Source organism: Amblyomma maculatum, chromosome 11 (genome assembly GCF_055883805.1).
Source record: "Amblyomma maculatum isolate TAMU_Amacu chromosome 11, ASM5588380v1, whole genome shotgun sequence".
NCBI lineage: Eukaryota > Metazoa > Arthropoda > Arachnida > Ixodida > Ixodidae > Amblyomma > Amblyomma maculatum.
In genome coordinates, this window is record NC_139354.1 from 83,394,864 (window position 1) to 83,416,528 (window position 21,665).

The window sequence follows — 21,665 nt, forward strand, 5'->3', positions numbered from 1 at the left end:
GAGAAACCTAAATCGACGTCACGCGGTTTTCAAGAGATTGAGCCAAGCAGAGGACACGCACTCCTGCAGACCAAGTTTATTCCGCTGGATTTCGGCGCGAAAATTTAATACCTTGTAGGGCAAAAGCCGCACAGTATTCACGTATGGCGGGTTTCATTACCTCTGTCGGACACCTTCAGCTTAGAGCTAGTGGAATTTCGAAATGCTTTATGGTTGTGCGCTCTTTTAACCATTACGAATAAGTGTTATTGGATCCCTCATGACCATTTTATTAGATTTTATGCGCTAGGCTTTGAGAATAATCATAGCAGAAAAAAGATTTTATTGCAGTTAGAAAGAGCTCACATTTGCGGGTAACAATCCTTAAGACAGTTTCATGTACAGATCAACAGCAAAATGTGTTTTTGTTAAGTAATAAATACACAAAAAAATATCTCTCAAGGAATCCGCTTTATCAGATGCTTCTTTTACTTCTCTAGTTACGAAGTTGTAAATTGTATGTTTGAGGATATGTGACAAGCGATTACTCATATTCAGTAGCGTATTTCATTCGTTGACGTCAATTCAACAGTGATCAGTTGCTGGTATTTCTACCCACCATATAGTAGCGTCGAACATCGGTATCTGCGAAGACCGCATTTCGAATCTACAGCATAAGAGTGCTGTTTAGTTTGTGTAGACACGGATATGCATTAAGAAGCATAAATCAGTACTCATTCAGCTAAGTTCTCTTGCTCATGTCATTTCGTTCGGTTAACTTCTTTTACGTTTTCCTCCGCCTCAACGTCGTCATTAATACCTGCAGTGGAGGCTGCAGCGCAGTGACGAAGAAGTGACTACTTTTGATGGTGAGTGTTACTGCGTGTTGCTTCTTTTAGCGATAATTTGCCATCTTTACCTTAGTTTTTATATGCGATTTAAACTTTCATTAGCATGAAGGAGTTCTATTTACGATCTTTATCGTACTTTTGTTAGATTAGCTGGCGTTTAAATTGGTGACGTTCTTGGCTAGCATGAAAAATAGGCAGCGTTTCACGTATATGTACCGGCTACCGAGATGGCGTACTGGTCTCACGCATTGGATAGTGACGCTGATCAATTTGCCCAAGCCAAAGATTGAAAACCATCGGCCTGGGCAATTATTCCCGGGGCTACTTGCAGCACGTTTCATGGCAACCAGCGGAAAATTGAATAACGCAGGTACTAATGCTTCTGCGCTAAAATTATTACGCAATTAGAACCTTGTTTTTGAAAAATGTGCGAAATACAACGAAGAAACAATAAAGGACGGGTGCTGTCTAGTCGTCTATATTGCACGCTGTGTTTTGCACTGTTTTCACAAAATGTCCTACAACTATCCATTTTAAAATACACTGTCATTCAGCAATATTATGCAACAAGTCTATTAAAGCTGAAACAGCATTCGCTTTATTTTCGTAAGCCCAGCTCTGGTAGTGTTTAGCATTGCATTGATTTCAATACGTCGACATTTATTTACCTCTTCTCTGCTTCCACTATTGGTGCATATTTATTTCAGGATTCACAGGCAAGAGAGGAAATGTTTTCAACTAAGTGTTTAGTAATCATCGTTTTCATTTCTATTATATTTTTTCTCCTCTTAAATATCTTGTCAATACAATCATAACTCATTATTTAAGATTTCTAAAGCCTTCTCTAAGCTAATGTCTAGATTCAAATGATTTAGCGCACAGCTATTGTGGGCACGAGAGTTTCGTTTTCTTTCGCGCCACATTCTGAAGGACGCCTTTCTCCAGAAATTTGACGCCCCCGGCTTTCGCAATAGCTGTTCTACCAGCATATTGAGGAAAAGCCGATTCATCTCTGAAGCCTCCAGGACCATGCTGCAGTAGCGCTCTTGTCTCTATCACAAAACCGCATTGTAGAGCCGGATTTAGAGGGGCTGCCTTATTTGGGAGCGCTTTTGTGACTTGTATTGAACCCTTTGGAAAAGTTTCATCCTATGTCTTGCGTTTCGCAAAATAGAAGCCGACTTGGCCTAGAAAATAATAAATTTTTATATTATTTAAGATAATATAAGCATTATCTTAAAAGCATATGTGGAACCCAGTCGAAAAAAAAACTACAGAACTGTGTCAAAAATACGACAAAATATCGTGTAGTGCTGTCGTAACCATCAGATTATTCTGTAGCTCTGTAGTACTTTTCCGTAATTTTGTAGTTTTTCTGTAGTATATTTCTGTTGTCTGTAGTTCTGTAGCACTTTTTTGTTGTAACTACAGAAATTTCTGATGTTACTACAGAATGTTCTGTTGTCACAACAGGTTTCCCGTCAAAAACCGCACAGAAATTCTGTCGTAACATCAGAAAATTTTCCGTAGATTTTTCCGACTGGGATTTTTTGTTTGTTTTGTGCAGTAGCGCTACTGCTGCTCCATTCATCAAAATATAATTGGGCACCAGAACTGGACCTCAGTTGCGGCGAGAGGAGCCAGATGCCCTGGCTTCTTCTTTTTCGCACTTCCGGCGTACGGAGCCGGCGGTGCTCGCTTCGTCTGCTTCTCCGCTTCTACTTCGCACACCTGCTTCGTTGTTGTGTTCTTCACACATCCGCCAAACTTTATTCTTACAGTTACACATTTCCACAATTATACAACACTACCTGACACAGTGCAATACGGCCTTCCAGGTTCATGCCTACCCGTTCCCTCAATCGTCTCTGCTGCCCATCTGGCTCGCCTCCTGGGACCGCCCCCTTGAAAATGCTCTCGATAACACCAACTGTCGCTCCGAACGTCCCAAATACCCGGCTGTAGTGTCCTTGAAATTCTAAGACAGCCACGAAGCAGTTAAACTGCAGCGTACCCTAATTGGCATACTTAATCTAGCTTTCGTTCTATCAGCTAGGTTCAGCCGGGTGGAACCCAGCAGTGAACGCCTGCAACCTCCCCATAAGCAAAACCGCCACCGCTCGCTTCCATCAAGGCTTTACAGACAATAAGTTCAGATACCTATGCCAAGTCTTCGACAGCCCGTGTTTCTAGCGCGATATTAACCCGTTCAGTGGCCCCATAATTCCCACGCTTCCTGGATTTAAGCTAACAATCGACATTCGGATCAGTAGCGTTGTATAGCGAACCCTCTATGATTTTCTTTTTTGTTCAATCATATCACTGGAACAGCAATATATAAGGTCATACATAATCATGTATTCACAGACACCACATGCAATATCTGGCTGTTCAAATCTCACCCCATTTTGTTCCACTTCGGTGATGCACCATTTGAACGTCTCTTCATTCCTCCACCAATATTTTCATTTTAATGTGAAAGCGCTGCTTGATGAAATAAATTAGAAAAGAAAATTGCAAGATTGAGTGCCGGCTTTGTGATGAAGGCTAAAGCTGGCGCGCGCAATGCGCTTCCGCGACGGCTGCAGCGCCGCAGTTTAGAGACTCGCTGACGCCGCGATTATGAAGCACGCGAGTCCGCTGCAGGAGCATGCGTAAAGGCTCTGCTCTTGATTTTGTCGCTTCGGAGTGATTAGACTCGCGCTGAATTTTTCGTCAGTATCGTATTGCGTGTATTTTCAATTTTAATCAATATTGTAAATCCGGGTGTCGAAAACGTAATGGTAAGGCCTATTATTAGAGCATATAGTGGCCGAGCTTCTGCTTACGTGGGCTTGAAAAACTTGTTAATATTTCAAAATCCCGTTGCCCCGCACGTTAAGCTGCCCTCTGAGAGTGGAAGGAATCGTCTTATTCTTTTAACATGGCCTTTTGATTTGTTTTCAATACAAAGCTTTGTTCACGGCCGTGCATGGCTAGTCGCTCGCGCCTTGTGGGTGGATTCGCTTTTTCGCGCGGGCTGCTTCGGTTTGTTGTGCTCACGGATACTGATGTCAGTCTGATGTCTAATCTTTTGAAGTGTAAATGCGAGTTCTTCGCCCATATATTGGCCACATGGAGCAATTATATCTGTTTACAGTCGTACGCTGATACATAATAACGATGCGTCAAATTCCGTGATTACGTTACCACTTGCCCTGCGTTTTTTTTTTTTTTGTCTTGGCGCGAACGAAACACGACTGCCCTTTTTGTTGATAGCACAAATGATTACGTAAGTGTTTTATTCCTTTCGTTTTCTCCTGGACGCCTAACCAACTAGAGTACTTGCATTCTCTCACATTCGTAGTTCGCTTGCGCCATGGACCTGCGCACCGGTTGCTCTACTGCGATTTCTCTGTTAGTGAAACCTGCTCCTGCATATTTCTTTGTTGTATTTATTTAAAAGGATCTCTACTCATTAATAAACAAGACATGTGAACCTACGCAAAGGGGAAATTTTAGGTTTTCACAAACTATAGAGGTTATTTTGGGAACTTGAAATGGAAAATATCGACTTGAAAAGATCATGCTTTGCCAGAAATGCAACCATAAACGGCTTAGAGCAAAATACTGCAATTCGTAATTTTAGCTATGCCTTAATCCTATTTTCTACCGACTGGAGTGGGTGCTGAACGATCAGGCAGTTGTAAAAATAAATTCTAGACACCTAAATGTCGAGCCCTAATTATTGCTGCCGCATAGCTTATCACAATCTCCGCGAACAGGAAGTAAAGACAAGAAACCCAAAGATAAGGCTAATAATTTATTTTGTGATGAGAGCACTCGACCAAATAAGAAATATAAACAGTTATATAAATGACCCAGCCAGAGAGACATAAATGTTGTGTATGTAGAGTGGGGTCTAAGCATTATAGATAACATGTGAAAGCAAAGCGTCAAGAGAGATGCAAGCCACGATTTATAGATTAAACTTGGAGCAAACATTTCGATTATCGCAGTCTGCTTTACCTTTCGCAAGAAACACAAAAAAGTTTTAAACCACGAAACAGGCGAGCAAGCAAGAGTAGTGAAAAGCTGATGTGTACGGTGGTGGTATAACATGTAAAACAAAGCACTGAATAGCAAATTGACGCCAGCCTCAGTGTAGCTGCTACAGATGTCATCCATATAATCGGGCTCGCTTAACCAGTGTCTGCTACAACAGATGAGGAGGAGTAGTTAACGTCCTCTCCAGCAGGTGTACATTTTGCAGGCCGTCTTGCATGGAGTTTACACGGCTTCCGATGAGCTGCATGAATAACACAACAAGGTTTATCGTTTTTGAATCTCTGGAAATCGTGAGTAACACACTCCCGTACAATAATTACGTATGAATTCAAAGAGCATGGTCAAAGCTGTAAACTTTAACAAGCAGCGTCCATCCTATCAATTTCTGTAGAACTCTTCCTCCCCAAAGTAGTGCTAATGAAAGATACAATGAAAGATCTGGTGAACTGAAACTGATACAAGCAAATACATTTAAAAACATTATCCAGTTATTCAAGGCGCTTGAAATAATGTTTTCAAATATGTTTCTGCAGATTAGCGAGCTTCGCACGTTTCCAAACAATGCGAAAGCTATGACGAATATCGATTCAGAAAGGCATGGAAACTTCTGCGTAAAATAATGTTGGCTGACTGCATGTTTACATGTGGCAGATTATGCTTAGGTATTTCCCTTCGCCACATATAGGAAGCACCGTCGGGAATGAATGTTTCAGCTAACGGGCTCCAAACAGCGTAGAGAAAATATACCCGCAAACATAACATCAACTACATCACTTGCGATTTTTACGGTGCAATATATATGAATATAAAACAGTCAACTGGAAACATTGACATGAGAGCCTCGAGACATTGACCAAAAACAATCGACACTCGACTCTACATCGGCTAGGACACAACATGGCTACTAGCGTGCTCAGACGTTTGCCACCTAGCTCATTTGTCGGGCACGCGCAGTGTGGTAACGACTGCAAGTGCGCCAAAAGTCAGGCAGAAAACCTGGAACGAGCGGCTACAATAAAGCGACCCCCCCCCCCCCCCACCCGCAAGGCACAACGATTTATTCGCAACTGGCTGTGACTGGCGCTGTGACTTGTTCCCGATGTCGCTGACCGATTGGATTCGTGAGGTTTCTTGAGATATGAGGCCACTCCACAGAACATGAGCGGACCGGAAGCTGCTACCATGAGACTTTCGAATTGCTGTTGTGATCTGTTTTCTGTATCCTGTCTTAACTTTCCACTTCTATGATGTTGACAAATGCTTGCCCTTGAGAGGGATGATGACCTCTCACGTACTTGTTTACTGAGGTGGGGACTGCGTGTCAAACACGCGCCTTGCGTTGAATACGTAGAAAGCGGTAATGACGTACATAATTAAAATTCTGTTGTTAAGGCTCACTAGCACCTATACATGTAGTCGTGTGCACGTAGAAAAAATTGTCCAGAACAATGGAAAGTTAGCTGTGTGGTTTAGCCTCGATGAAACCTAGTATGAAGCGATAGATTATAAGGCCATCCGTGTTGCCCGTCGCTCACATTTTGCAGCATCATCGCGGTGGCGTTCCGCAAGGCGCTCCTAACGTTGTTCCACCGTTTCCGCAAATCTATTGGCTTCAGCTCCTTCTCTTCTCCCCAAACTTTCAGCTTGCAACACAGTGTCCTTCGGATCGCCAGGTACAGCCAACCAATGATCGTAACGAGCACGGCTGCTCAGTTGCTCTCCCTCCGAATACATGGCGCAGCTCCGGTCGAGGCACGCGGTTTGCCTTATATATATACACGAGATTGACGTCAGTGATAGTGTCTCGCCACGCAGCTGCAAACGCGTTAAGCTACTTCCCACGTCTGTTTACCTGTCACCGCTGACCTTGACCTCGGGTTTCAACATAGCTACCTGAAGTGGCTGTGATTTAGGTTCTAAGTGTAGCTCTCTGCTCTTTGAAAGTCATCGGAAGCACAGGGCGACCTTGGCTTTACATGCGTATTTATGCTATCGCTTCGAAACACGTGAAATCTCTCCCATACTCATTCCCGTACCTATATGCTTCTTATGCAGCAGCGGTGAACACAGTATACTGTATTTATTTGAAAATATTGCCCATTAAGAGTAAGCTGTCTTGCAACTTACCTCGCCGATATATAAGCTTTCAGTTGCTTCCCGTCGACCACGATTCACTTGGGCTTCCCACCTCCTTCTCCCCTTTGAGTCGCCGACGGAAGGGAAAACAACTTAGTACTTCAGGGGTACTTTAGCTCGTAAGTCACGAGGTCTAACACTCTCAATCAAGTACAACCGCCAGCGAGTGCACGCAGCCTGAAACAACGCAAGCTTAGCTGCTTGCACCAAGTAAGTGCGGCCGCTCCGAGCATCTGCCGCAGTTCAAAATGGCGCCGCAGCGAGTATGAGGTGGCGTAAGGCCGGTCAAAAGATAGCACTATTCTAAACGGCGGCGCTGACATCGCGGCACCCTAGCTTTTCCCTAGCCGTGTGCCACCACGTGACCACTGACTTCTTTATTAAATGTGTATTTACATTATCTTTGCTAGGATTTGGCTAGTTAGGTAATATTATGTGCAGACTAAAAAGCAAAATTCAGTTTACTATGCAAGTGGCCTAGTTGTTCATACCAGCAGCAAGTGTTCGGCCGGTATTCGTGAGTTCAGTTTTGTTTTTGTGTTAGATATTTTGCATAGACTTCCTGTAGTGTCGGACAGGGGCTATTGCCCTAGGCGGCATATATTGAAGCACGGGCTTGCTAGTCATTTGGTTTGTGCCTGTATATATTTTGCATATAATAGCCTGCATATATACAGCCAGCAGGGCGGCAGAAAATTGGGTGGGTGGATGAGGTTAAGAAGGTCGCAGGGGTCAAGTGGATGCAGCTAGCATAGAACCGGGTTAACTGCAGAAATATGGGAGAAGCCTTCGCCCTGCTGTGGGTATAGCCAAGCTGATGATGATGATATAGGCTGTATATATTTTGATAGGATACTCTGCTATCGATCATATCCATATTATCAAACAGGTGATAGAAAAATGCTCGGAATATAACCAGGCCTCATACATAGCAACATAGCATTCATTATTACTAAAAAGCATTTGACTTAGTAGAAGCCTCGGTGGTAATGCATGCATTGCGTGCTTCTCCAAATACGGAGAGCGAGAATTCCTTCTCCCTCTCCTAACAGTGGCGTAATGTGCGGACTTGTTCTCCATTCTCAATTCTACCTTGAAGAAGGACGGTCCACCGTCCCAAACTGTTGGAATAAAATAGATAATCGGGAAAGTTGTGTGACATCCTGTTTGAATTTAACTCTGGCCCATTAGTAACAAGCAAACCATGTCTATATATATATATATATATTTTACGGACGATAAGGATGAAGAATCGGGCAGTGGCGCGGGCAGGAGCGCTCGCGCTAGGACTGCCGCGAATTTTCATTAAACGTCATCTACCATCGCCATCGGTCATGTTCTGTCTCCTGTCTTCATCGGCTTGCCGCTTCGTAACATTTGGTTGGAGGTGCAGCGTACGACATCCCCATCCTCGCCTTGGAGCATCGAGGCCATCTTCAAGCCGGGACCATCACCGAGGGCCCGGGGACATCGCCGAGCAGCTTCGCCCCAGCCCTTCAAGCCCAGACCTGAACACCTACCACCGCCCAGCCCCCAGCCCGGACCTGAAGACAAGGAGAACAGACCAATCAGAACTGAGATGAAGGACCCGAAAGACCCGAATGACCCGAAGGAACCGATGGACACGAACACGCAACCCCCGCCAAAGCTGCCCGACGTGACCTCGAGCCGTCGGTCCCATGGACTCTGGTGACGGATGGTTGACAGCTCCAAGGGAGGCGGATCACCCACGCATCAGACATCGTACCGGCAAGCCGTTCTATTCTTCCTTCTTCCTCTTCTTCTTCAAGCATCCAGAAAAGCCCATCATCACGCCATAAAATCATTCATCAGCATCATCATCAGCCTGACTATACCCACTGCAGGGCGAAGGCCTCTCCCATATTTCTCCACTTAACCCGGTTCTGTCCTAGCTGCATCCACTTGACCCCTGCGAACTTCTTAATCTCATCCGCCCACCTAACTTTCTGCCGCCCCTGCTACGCTTTCCTTTCCTTGGAATCCAGTTTGTTACCCTAAGCGACCATCGATTATCCTCTCTTCGCACTACATGTCCTGCCCATGTCCATTTCTTCTTCTTAATTTCCACTAGAATGTCGGTAACTTGAGTTATTTCTCTGACCCACTCTGCACGCTTCTTATCTCTTAATGTTACCCCAACCATTTTTCGTTCCATAGCCCTCTGGGTTGTCCTCAACTTAAGTAGAACTCTCTTGGTTAGCCTCCACGTTTCAGCGCCATAGGTGAGTACAGGTAAGATGCAACTGTTATATACTTTCCTCTTTAACGATACCGGTAAGCTGCTAGACATAATCTGCGAGTGCTTGCCAAATGCGCTCCATGGCAATCTTATTCTTCTTGTTATTTCCTTTTCATGGTCCGGATCTGCGGTTACTATCTGTCCTAAGTAGACATATTCGCCAACTACTTCCAGTACTTCGCTACTTAATGTAAACTGCTGTTCCTTCCCGAGGCTGTTGAACATTACCTTAGTCTTCTGCATATTGATTTTCAAGCCTACCTTTCTACTTTTCCTGTCTAGGTCATCAATCATTATTTGTAGTTCATCTCCCGAGTTGCTTAGCAAGGCAATGTCATCAGCAAATCGCAGATTACTGAGGTATTCTCCATCTACCCTTATCCCTAACTGCTCCCATTCCAAGTCTCTGAATACTTCCTCTAAACAAGCTGTGAATAGTACTGGGGAGATTGTGTCTCCTTGCCTAACACCTTTCTTTATGAGAATTTTGTTACTTTCTTTATGCAGAACTATGGTTGCTGTGCAGCCACTATATATATCTTCGAGCACTTTCACAGACGGCTCGTCTACCCCCTGATTTCGCAATGCCTGGATCACCACCGAGGTTTCAACTGAGTCAAATGCTTTTTCGTAATCAATGAATGATATGTATAAGGGCTGGTTATATTCCGAGCATTTTTCTATCACCTGATTGATGGTATGGATATGATCGATAGTTGAGTACCGTTTCCGAAACCCTGCTTCATCCTTTGCTTGATTGCAGCCTAAGGTTGTCCTGATTCTATTAGCGATTACCTTAGTAAATACCTTATGCGTAACAGACAGTAAGCTGATTGGTCTGTAATTTTTAAGGTCCTTAGAGTCACCTTTCTTATGAATGAGGATAATGTTTGCATTCTTCCATGGTTCCGGTAAAGTCGATGACACCAGGCACTGCGTATACAAGGTGGCCAGTTTTTCTAACACGATAACCCCCCGTCCTTCAGCAAATCCGTAGATATCTGATTCTGTCCAGCTGATTTCCCCCTTTTCATAGTTTCTAATGGTTTCTTGACCTCGTCCTTCGTCACTGGTGGAACGTCTGAATGTTTGTCCCTACCGCCAATCTCATTACGGTCCTGACTTCTTTGGCTACTGTAGAGATTTGTATAGGACTCCTCGGCTACTTTGACTATCTTATCCATATTCGTGATTACGTTGCCCGCCTTGTCCCTTATCGCATACATCGGGTTTTTGCCTATGCCCAATTTCTTCTTTACCGCTTTAAGGCTTCCCCCGTTCTTTATAGCATGCTCAATTTTCTCCATGTTATACTTCCTTATATCGGCCACCGTGCGCTTATTGATTAGCTTTGATATCTCGGCCAATTCAATCCGGTCTGTTGGATATGAAGCTTTCATTCTCTGGCGTTTTTTAATCAAATCTTTCGTCTTCTTAGACAGCTTACCGGTATCCTCTCTAACTCTCCTACCGCCTACTTCTACCGCGCACTCCGTAATGATATCGCTGAAATTATTGTTCCTTGCTTCTAGGGTAATGCCGCCATCCTCGGTTAGAGCTGAAGACCTATTCTGTAGCGAGATCCTGAACTCTTCTGCCCTCCCCCTCACCATTAATTCGTTGATGGGTTTCTTTCTTACTAATCTCTTGCGTTCCTTCTTCAGATTTAGGCTAATTCGGGACCTCACCATCCTGTCGTCACTGCATCGCACTTTCCCGATTACCTCTACATCTTGCATAATGGCGGGGGTCGAACACATTATGAAGTCGATTTCATTTTTAGTCTCTCCGTTCGGACTTTTCCATGTTCATTTCCAGTTCTTCCGTTTGCTGAAGAAGGTATTCATGATTCGTAATTTATTGCGCTCTGCAAACTCAACTAGTAACTCTCCCCTGCTGTTCCTAGAACCAATGCCAAGTCGCCTATTGCCTTGTCTCCTGCCTACTTTTTCCCTACCTTGGCATTGAAGTCGCCCATTAGTACAGTATAATGCGTCTTTACTTTTCGCATTGCTGATTCTACATCTTCGTAGAAGCTTTCAACTGCCTGGTCATCATAACTACATGTAGGTGCATAGGCCTGTACAACCTTCAGTTTATACCGCTTATTAAGCCTAATTACGATGCCTGCCACCCTCTCATTAATACTATAGAATTCATTGATATTACCCGCTATATACTTATTGACAAGGAAACCTACTCCTAGTTCTCGCCTCTCCGGTAAACCTCGATAGCGCAGTACATGCCCATCCTTCATTACAGTATATGCCTCATTCGGCCTCCTAACCTCACTAAGCCCCATGACATCCCATTTTATTCCTTCTAGTTCCTGTAAGAGCACTGCTAAACTAACTTCACTAGCTTGGGTTCTAGCATGGTTCTAGCTATAGGGTTCTAGCAGGGTTCTAGCTAGGGTTCTAGCATAAAATCATTAACATCGCTAAACTTTTTGTCCACGATCGGGACGATCGCTCGGTGGCCCCGGGTCATGTTACGGACGACAAGAAAGAAGAAGCGGGCAGTGGCGCGGGCAAGAGCGCTCGCGCTAGGCCCGCCGCGAACATTCATTAAACGTCAACTACCATCGCCATCGGTCATGTTCTGTCTCCTGTCTTCATCGGCTTGCCGCTTCGTAACAATATATATATATATATATATATATATATATATATATATATTGCCAGGGGGCGCTCGGCGCGAAAGACGTTGAAGTGGCGCTTGGAGCAAAAGACGAAGTGGATCGGCTCCGGACTGGCAGAACGTACCTAAACCTTGGACCATGGTATTCCACCTGTACCGGCTCTGTTAACCTAGCCCCAGTCGCCAATACCGTGACAAATCTGGTGGAGGTCAGGTCTGATGCCCCGTACCCCTCCGCTAAGCAGGAGTGCTGGTTATATATTCGAGGAAACGCCTGTTCACCGCACCAGCCGCAGGCAACGAGGCCTACCACCTGAGGTTTCCCCATCGGCCATGCCTACCGGCAGCCAGGACGTCGTCGCAATGCCTGGAGCGGAACCTACTTACGTGACGTTTCAGAACCCCCGCGTACCAAACACCTTTCACGGGGACACCTATGAAGACGTCGACGACTGGTTGCAGCACTACGAAAGGGTAGCTACCTTCAACCTCTGGGATGACGCCGCCCGGCTTCGCAACGTCTACTTCAGCCTTGAGGATTGCGCTCGGACATGGTTCGAGAACCATGAAGACCTGCTGTCTTCCTGGAGCGAGTTCAAGCGTGATCTTGCGGCTACTTACGGTAGCTCAGATCGCCGCGAACGGGCCTAACGTACTCTCCAATCTCGGGTTCAAATGCCTAACGAAACCGTCGCGGCATATATCGAAGACATGACACGCCTCTTCATGCGGGCAGACCCTACAATGTCCGAGGACAAAAAGCTGCGCTACCTCATGCTTGGTGTCAAAGAGCAGCTTTTTGCTGGCCTCGTGCGCAGCCCCCCGAAAACTGTCGCAGAATTCCTTGCAGAAACATCCACGATAGAAAAAGTGCTTCAGCAGCGAGCTTCGGCACAGAAGCGTACCGTCCACACAACCTCCGTCTCTGCCGAGTTACCATCGCACGGCATGAACGCATCGGCGCTACGGGAGCTCGTACGTTCGATTGTGCGCTACGAAATCAGACTGCTGTATGGCGCACCTCAACCAGCTTCTACCCCCATTGCAAGCGTTGTCCGCGATGAAGTGCAGCAAGCGCTCCGGCCTCCGTTTCCAAGCGGTGAACCTCACCCTGCTCCTCCTCGTGCGCCACCTGAGTGTCAGCACCCCCCATATGCCAAGGTGCTACAATACTCTCCACCCCAGTCGCCGACCCTCATTCCTGCTAACGTAGCTGCACCGACAACACCGGCCCCCGTGATCCAGTACGCAACGGATTCCCGACCGTCCAGACGGAAAGCAGACGAGTGGCGTACCCCCGACCGACAGCCTTTATGCTTTCACTGCGGCGAACCGGGTCATGTCTATCGGCGCTGCCCCTACCGTCGACTGGGCCTCGAAGGTTTTTCCGACAATTTTCCGCGGCCTCGCTACTACGAACGGCCCCGAGCCGTTGAAGATTTCGTCAATGACCAGCGCCGTGGTGTTCCGTCTCGTCTGCGGCAATCTCGATCACCGTCCCCCAGGGCTCGCCCTTCGCCATCTGCTGCGAGGTCCCCATGGGCAGCGCAGGGCCGATTGCCCAGCCCCCAGCGGGAAAACTGAAACCAGCGACCTTCGGGGGTAGGCTCGCTGGACATCGCTGCGCGGGAGACCCCCCCATCGACGCGGACACGGAAAGACTACGCATCAACATTAGAAAAGTCCGCGGTTGCCGATTATAACGCTACCTCGTCGCCAACACAACGCGCCCGCAACGACGACGAATTGCCGGTGGAACCGACGGCGCACCAGCGCACCCTCAACAACGACGAATTGCCGGCGGAACAGATGACGCGACAACGCACCCGATACGACGACGAATTGCCGGTGGAACGGACACCGCAACAACGCGCCTACAACGACGAATTGCCGGTGAAGCATACCGCTGTACACTGACGCAGAGCCCTCAAACACTCAGGAGCCTAATATATCGCGAGCAGCTTTCGTTGGACATACCAGTAATACTGGATGGTCCCCATGTTCGAGCTTTGTTGGATACTGGCGCTGATTATTCTATTTTGAGCAGCCAGTTTGCCGCGATTCTCAAGAAGGTTTTGACTCCGTGGACTGGCACACAGGTTCGCACTGCGGGTGGTCATCTGGTTACTCCTCTAGGCATGTGCACGGCCAGGGTTCTAGTTCAAGAGTCGACATTTGTGGTAAGATGCCTCGTTCTGAAAAGCTGCTCACGTGACCTAATTCTGGACGTAGATTGTCTTCATGAATATGGCGCAATTATTGACCTCCGGGATTTTAAGGTCATGTTTTCTACTGAGAAAGCAGTGGCCCTCAGCAGTACACAGCGAGCACTCAATGTGCTTCGAGTTTATGCGGACAGTGTCACGCTGCCACCCCGAACCAGCACATCGTTAATGTCAAATGCAATGCACTTCACGATGGTGACGCAATAGCCGAAACTAACGTCTCGTTACTGTTGACGCAGGGAGTCTGCGTGGCTCGCAGTTTGATCCATCTTAACTGAGGGCAATCCAAGGTACTTGTTACCGATTTTTCGCACGAGTATCGACACCTTTTTCGAAACACTTCCGTAGCTTTCGCGGAACGCATATCTGAAGTCTCCGAGTGCTTGTCCACAGAAACCGTGCCACCGCCCACATCCCTCGACAACCTCGATATTAGCTCAGAGCTATCGGTGAGCCAGCGTGAACAGCTGCTTTCATTGTTACTCGAATTCAGAGAGTGTTTTGCATCATCGTCAAAAGTGAATGAAACTCCCATTGCGAAGCACCAGACCGCGACGTTCGATGATGTGCGCCCAATCCACCAGCACCCCTACTGCGTCTCTTCGACCGAGCGCGAAGTTATTAAGGCACAAGTTAAACAAATGCTCGAAGATGATGTTATCCAGCCTTCAAATAGCCCATGATCCTCCCCAGTCGTTCTAGTTAAAAAGAAAGACTGCACGTTACGTTTTTGCGTCGATTACCGCAAGCTAAACGCCGTAACAAAGAAGGATGTTTACCCCTTGCCGCACATTGACGACTCTCTCGACCGCCTTTGGCGTGCGAAGTACTTTTCGTCCATGCATCTAAAAAGTGGCTACTGGCAGATTGAGGTAGACGAGCGAGATCGTGAGAAGACGGCCTTTGTCGCACCCGACGGCCTATACAAGTTTAAAGTTCTACCTTTTGGACTTTGTTCCGCGCCGGCCAAATTACAGCGGATGATGGACACTGTCCTCGCCGGGCTTAAATGGCAGTGTTATCTAGTCTACCTAGATGACGTGGTGGTCTTCACAGAATCGTTTGCACGACATCTTGAGTGCCTGCGGTCAGTACTCAAAGCCTTTCGATCCACTAACTTGACACTTAAGCCACAGAAATGTCACTTTGGCTACCGAGAGCTTAAATTCCTCGGTCATGTAGTAAGCGCTACCGGCGTGAAGCCCGACCCTGACAGGCTTACTGCTGTTGCGGAATTTCCGATTCCACGTGACAAGAAAGCTGTTCGTAGATTTCTCGGCTTGTGCAGTTATTACCGGCGTTTTATCAATAACTTCGCTGATCTGGCTGAACCGCTGACTGGGCTCACCCGGGGAGACACCTCTTTTGCTTGGAGTCACGAGCAAGAAGCGGCTTTTGCCGAGCTGCGTCTCCGTCTCCAACCGCCGCCTATTCTAGCCCATTTCGATGAGCACGGTGAGACAGAAATCCACATCGACGCCAGTAACATTGGCCTTGGGATGGTTCTCGTGCAACGTCAAGAGGGTGTTGAACGAGTCGTCGCCTATGTCAGCCGTACGTTATCCCGCGCCGAGATGAATTATTCAAATACTGAGAAGAAATGCCTCGCCATAATTTGGGCTGCTGCGAAATTTCGCCTCTACCTTTATGGTCGCCCATTTAAATTAGTCACTAACCACCATTCCTTGTGTTGGCTGGCCAACCTACGTCACCCATGCGGCTGCCTGGTGCGATGGAGCCTGCGCCTACAGGTGTTCGACCTCACTATAGTCTAAAGTCCGGACATAAGCATGAAGATGCTGACGTGCTCTCTCGTGCGCCCGTCGAGTTCGCTTCACCGCACACGGGTGACGCTGGCAGTTTTCTAGGAGCTGTTAATGCTTCAGATATGTCTTATCAGCAGCGTGCTGATCCAGAGTTACGAGCCCTGATGATTATTTAGAAGGTCAGCCAGCCACCACACGTAACTGCTTTTCTCGGAGTTTTCTGCCTGAGATGTGGTGTGCTCTATAAGCACAACTCTAGATCAGAGTTGAAAACCTACCACCTCGTGGTACCTGCAGCTCTGCGAGAGGAAATCCTTTCCGCGTGCCACGATGAACCAACTTCAGGCCACTTGGGCTATTCTCGCACACTTGTATAGAATACGACCGAAATTATACTGGCCCAACCTTGCCATTGTTGTTAAGCGCTGTCAAGAGCTGTCGGCGATGACAGCGTCGGAAGGTTCCGTAATCAAAGCCTGCAGGCCACCTCGTGCCCATAATACCACCACGCGCACCGTTTGATTAAGTCGGCATGGACCTTCTCGGTCCTTTTCCTTGATCCTCCGAAAGCAACCGTTGGATAATCATCGCTGCAGACTATCTGACTCGCTATGCCGAGACCAAAGCGGTACCTAGTGGTAGAGCATCTGAAGTTGCCCATTTTTTTTGTACACCAGATCATGCTGCGGCACAGTGCTCGGACCTGTATTATTACTGACGGAGGGACTGCGTTTACTTCACAAATGATGGTCGAAGTTTTTCATCTCAGCGGTAAGGCGCATCGAAAAGCTACTGCTTACCATCTGCAGACCAACGGGCTGACGGAAAGGCTTAATAAGACCACCGCGGACATGCTAGCGATGTATTTAGACGCCCAGCACAAGACTTGGGATGCTATCCTACCATATGTGACATTAGCGTAAAATACGGCAGTTCAAGAGACGACACGCTTAACACCGTATCGCCTCGTTTACGGCAGGGAGGTTCGGACGATGCTGGACGCAATGCTTCCTTGCGAAACAGGTAGCGAGATTTCTACCGACGCCGAGCACTTTGCCCAAGATGCTGGGCAAGCACGCCAAATAGTACGAGTCCACATCGCCCAGCAACAGAACAAGGGTTCACACCGGTACAACCTCCGCCACAAGCAAGCTTCCTACAACACCGGGGACCAGGGGGGTGGGGGGGTGGAATCCTGTTCGACGCCGTGGCGTATCAGAAAAGCTGATTTGCCGTTACTTCGGACCATATAAAATCTTGCAGCGCCTCAGCGACGTTAACTATGAGGTGCTCCCAGATGGCCTAGAGCAGAGAGGCCGTCGGCTACCTCGTCTAGAGACAGTTCATGTCTTACGCATGAAGCCGTATTTTGCGCGGTAACTGAAAAACGGCATCTCATCTGCAAAGTTTTTTTTTTCGTTTGCTTTTGTCTGCACGTGTGCCGTGCGCGTTACGTTTAAAGAGGGAGGAATGCCAGGGGGCGCTCGGAGCGAAAGACGAAGTGAATAGGCTCCGCACATGCAGGAGATATCTAGAGTTCGGACCGTGTAATTTCACCTGCTCCGGCTCCGTTAAGCTTGCCCCAGTCACCAACATCGTGACAAAATCGTCCCGATGATTCGTTAATTGACTGTGACATGTTGCACTGTTTTAAAGGGCAGAACACTTTTATCTAACACTTATTTTGACCAGGGCCTTGGAATAAAGCTCAGTAGTACTTGCGAGCGGGCTAGTTGGCTATACGACCCCGAAGACCTCCGGCGCTGCATGGTTATACACAAAAAACAATACAAACACAAGAGAATTAAACCAGGACGTTAACACAGATGATGCGCTCGCTACCAACTGCCAGTTTGTGCGGTACGAAAAAGAAGAAAGCTTCACACAAAACGTGGGGTTACATTATGAAGAAGTAAACAAAAATTCAGAAAAAAATGCGAAGAAATTCAGAATGAAAAGCATTAAATGAAAATAAAACGAAAATGATGACAAATTAGGTCTAACGTCTTGTCACATTGTCCAAACGGAGAATTATCACCTCCTTGCTGTTGAGCGCCACCGACGGAACACTCACGCATTCCCCTTCTTCTCCCGAAATCACCTTGAATGCTTCAATTATCTGTCTTTTAAAACTGTCTTTTGCGCCTGCCAGTACCTTGGTTTCGGTAAACCTTGGTACACAATGGGTGCCCCTCAAGTCCTGTTGATCGTCTTCCGTTTTACAACTGGAGCAATGGGTCGCCAGGTTTCCTGGAGCAGACAATGCGACACACGAATTTCTGTGTTCCCTTAGCCTTTCATTGGTGCATCAGCCTGTTTGCCGATGCATCAATGAAAGGCTAAGGGAACAAGTTGGTAGCGAGCGCATTATCTGTGTTAACGTCCTCGTTTAATTCTCTTGTGTATGTATCGTTTTTTGTGTATAACCATGCAGCACCGGAGGTCTTTGGAGCCTTGGAATAATTTTTGTTAAAGGAATACGTTCCGCGGCTTGCAACAAACGACGTATGATCATCACTGGTTGGTCTTTACTATAAATGCACCGCTCGTATAACTGCCCTGAGAACCATACAATCTTTTTCAGCACACTGGGAAAGAAGGCAAGGCCAAGACGACAAGGCAAGGTATGCCGTGTATGGAGTTTATTCTCATGGCGAACAGAGGCGCATCCCACAGGTGGCCCCGCGGGGAAATGACGATGGTATGTAGAAGTGAAAGAAGATTGATGGAATGATCACAACATAGCAAAAATATAGAAAAAAAGGAGCACATTCATTACCTGAATGCCTTTGTTCAACGCAATAAAGAAGCAAACTAAATAATTTTTGGAAACCCCTCCATCACACTTCCATTTTGATACGCTCACCTGCGCTTAAACGAGTTCAAAGAAAGTGCAGCCGCTACGAAGTTAGTATCCTCAAGAGTGCAGCTGTGTCAAGGGTTATCAGTCCCGTGATACATCTCCACTAAACAAAAGAAACAAGTTTTTCATTTTTATGACAGTGGTTTGTTGACCCGAAACAAACCCTTTTTGGGCTTCGTATAAAAGCTCCCTGAAATTTCGGAATTTGCTTTCCGATTGCCTCCTTTGGCGATTCCAGAAGAGGTAAGTCAGGTGCAAACTCCCGCTCATCCTTTAGGGTTTGTCTGCGTGTCACCTCTCCACTTTTTGTGCGTAAGGTTCAACTGAGAATTAGTACAGATAGTTAAAAAGAGGGGGAATTTTCACCGCATCGACTATCCTCCTTATCCCTTATGTTCAGAAGTCGTCCTTTGTATGTAGCTACACGCAACGAACTTAGCGTCGACGCCACTATACATTCTTTTATCGCCTGCCTGCATACACCTCTGCCAAAAAAGTTCATAATTTGAAACATGCAAGTACATTGCCCTAGTTGCCGGCTATTTATCGACCTGTTCATTTTCGAAGGCCCGAGTTTTGTGGGGCGGTCTTGGCTCTTTGTTTTTATCCCTTCGCACCAACAATGACCACACTTCTGGTGAGTGCGGAACGCTTGCCCACGATGCCGAGTATAGGAAATCACAGCAAATAAGGCACTCCGATGACCGTGGAATTTTCTGCACGAATGCGCTGGAGCGGCTATCACTCGTAGTGTCCTGCTAGGCTTTCTCATCTGAAATGAATGCTAAGGCAGATAAACGAGGCTTCGCTCTTAAATGTCTTTCTTCTGTTATCTCAAATGCCTACGTAAATGTGGCCCACTCACCCACTCAGTGTTTCAAGCTGGTCATCACACGTGTTTTGTATTTTTCATTTTTGGCCGCGAATGTTACTGAATACTGAACAAATTCAAAATGCCTTTAAACCTAATGTGAAGAAGTCATGCGACTCAGATAACATTTCTAAGGTAATTCTGAAGTGCTATGCAGAGTGGGTCGCTCACTATATACATGTTTTGTTCAAGAGATCTCTGACAGATATTCCGAATAACTGGGGAACCGCAAAAGTGAAATATCATCATAAAATTGGAAGAAATGATCCCCCTCCAGCATCCTTACCTTGAACAACTTGCAAGCTTCTACAACGTATCATTTGTCGCTACATAACTGAATTTCTTGACAAAAATGAATTGTTGCATAGCGTACCAACACAGTTTCAAAAAAGGTTCATCAAAAGGCACTAACTTGTTGAAACGGTGAATGCCATCGCAACTTTAATAAAGAAAAACAGGCGAATGCAATATTCATGGATTTTTTCAAAGCCTTTGGTAAAGTTTCACCCAAAAAGTAAATGTATAAATTAGACAAAATACTCAGAAAAATGCGCTGCTGGTCAAATGGCTTTTCGCTCATGTTACCGATAGGAAACAATGCGTAAACTTTAATAAACACACTTCTGACATTCCAACAGTAGATTTCGGCGTTCCCCAGGGCTCGATACTTAGTCCTCTAATTTTCTTGATAGTTATTAGTGGCATTGGCCGCGATATCTCTGTTAAAATCAAACTTTATGCTGAATATTGTGTGATTTACTGTGAGAGTCATAGCATTATCGATCAATGTATGTTAAACAAAGCTCTTCAATATATAACTGCATGGTGTGAATCCGGGCAAACGCAATTAATTTTCAAATACCCGTTTCTAAGATAATCACACATGATCGCAATCTTTCGAAATTTGCATGCATTGTTAACGATATCTATCTCTTTGAATTGATTGCTTATAAATATCTCCGGCTATGAATTACCAGTGACTTCAACTAGATTAAGCACTTTGACAGTGTAACTGCAACTGCTAACTTTAAACTGTTTTGTTTGAGACGAGCTCTAAAACTTTCTCTACCTTTAGTTCGTCTTCTTGAATATAAATCAAATATCCTTCTTGCTTTACATTATGCTTCCATTATCTGGGACCCTTATATGAAATCTAATAATAATAATATAAAAAGTACAGAGAAAGGGGGTAAGATTTATTTACAACTGCTTTAAGAGAACTTCAGTTAGTGATTTATTTACTAGAGCTAACTTGCCATAAATAAGTCAAAGAAATCGTCTCAATCGAGTAATGTTCTATTTTAAATTAATTAAAGTTTATTACAAAACCAAACTTTCCAAAATAATCTTCTTTATTAAATATGCAAAAAGGAAAAGACATGCTTTAGAAATAACTCCATTTCAGACGCGTGATAACCATTTAAGTAGTCTTTTTTTCCAAGAACGGCAACTGACTGTAATATTCAATGAAGTATTGCAACCATCAATGGTATCATTTTCTTCCCTACTTAGGTAATAGTGTTTTATTAAGACTCTGCTTTGTTACGAGTTTTGCTTCAACCTGCCATTGTTCGTTTCTACATTGCCATTGCTCTGTGTCCGATATTTTATTTCCCCACTAAGCTCAAATCCCAAAATATGGGATTGTAGTATCTATGAAATCATAATTAAATAAATAAAATTTGGTTTGCACTCAGTGGCTTATTATGTTTTTTTTTAAGAGAATAAATACATTTTCATTATAGATCATATCAACATAAATCACTTAGGCAATAGTTCATCACATTTGATGACTACATCAATTGCTTGGAAAGGTATGGACTAGAGACACTAATTACTGCACCCCTCAATACTTGGATAAAAATTCCGGCACAATAATCAGTCACGCTCTAAGGAACCTATTGTCTCCGCCAGATGCATTCATCATACGAATTAAAACCAGTGATCATTGCCCTATTGCTCTCTGTGCGCACTTAGGTGGTTCTCGCCAGGGGACCCGTTGTCTTAAAATCCATTTTAACAAGACA

At 45.7% G+C, this 21,665-nt stretch overlaps 1 protein-coding gene across 1 annotated transcript in view; it reads left to right on the forward strand.

The window, feature by feature from the left end:
* The first annotated feature begins 576 nt into the window (after positions 1–576).
* Positions 577–21,665, forward strand: part of LOC146174284 (uncharacterized) — a 67,423-nt gene continuing 46,334 nt past the window's right edge. The window contains exons 1-2 of the mRNA XM_084585368.1: positions 577–848; positions 18,489–18,605. Coding sequence (XP_084441494.1) covers positions 846–848; positions 18,489–18,605 — 120 coding nt within the window. The 5' untranslated portion in view covers positions 577–845. The remainder of the gene's footprint in view (positions 849–18,488; positions 18,606–21,665) is intronic.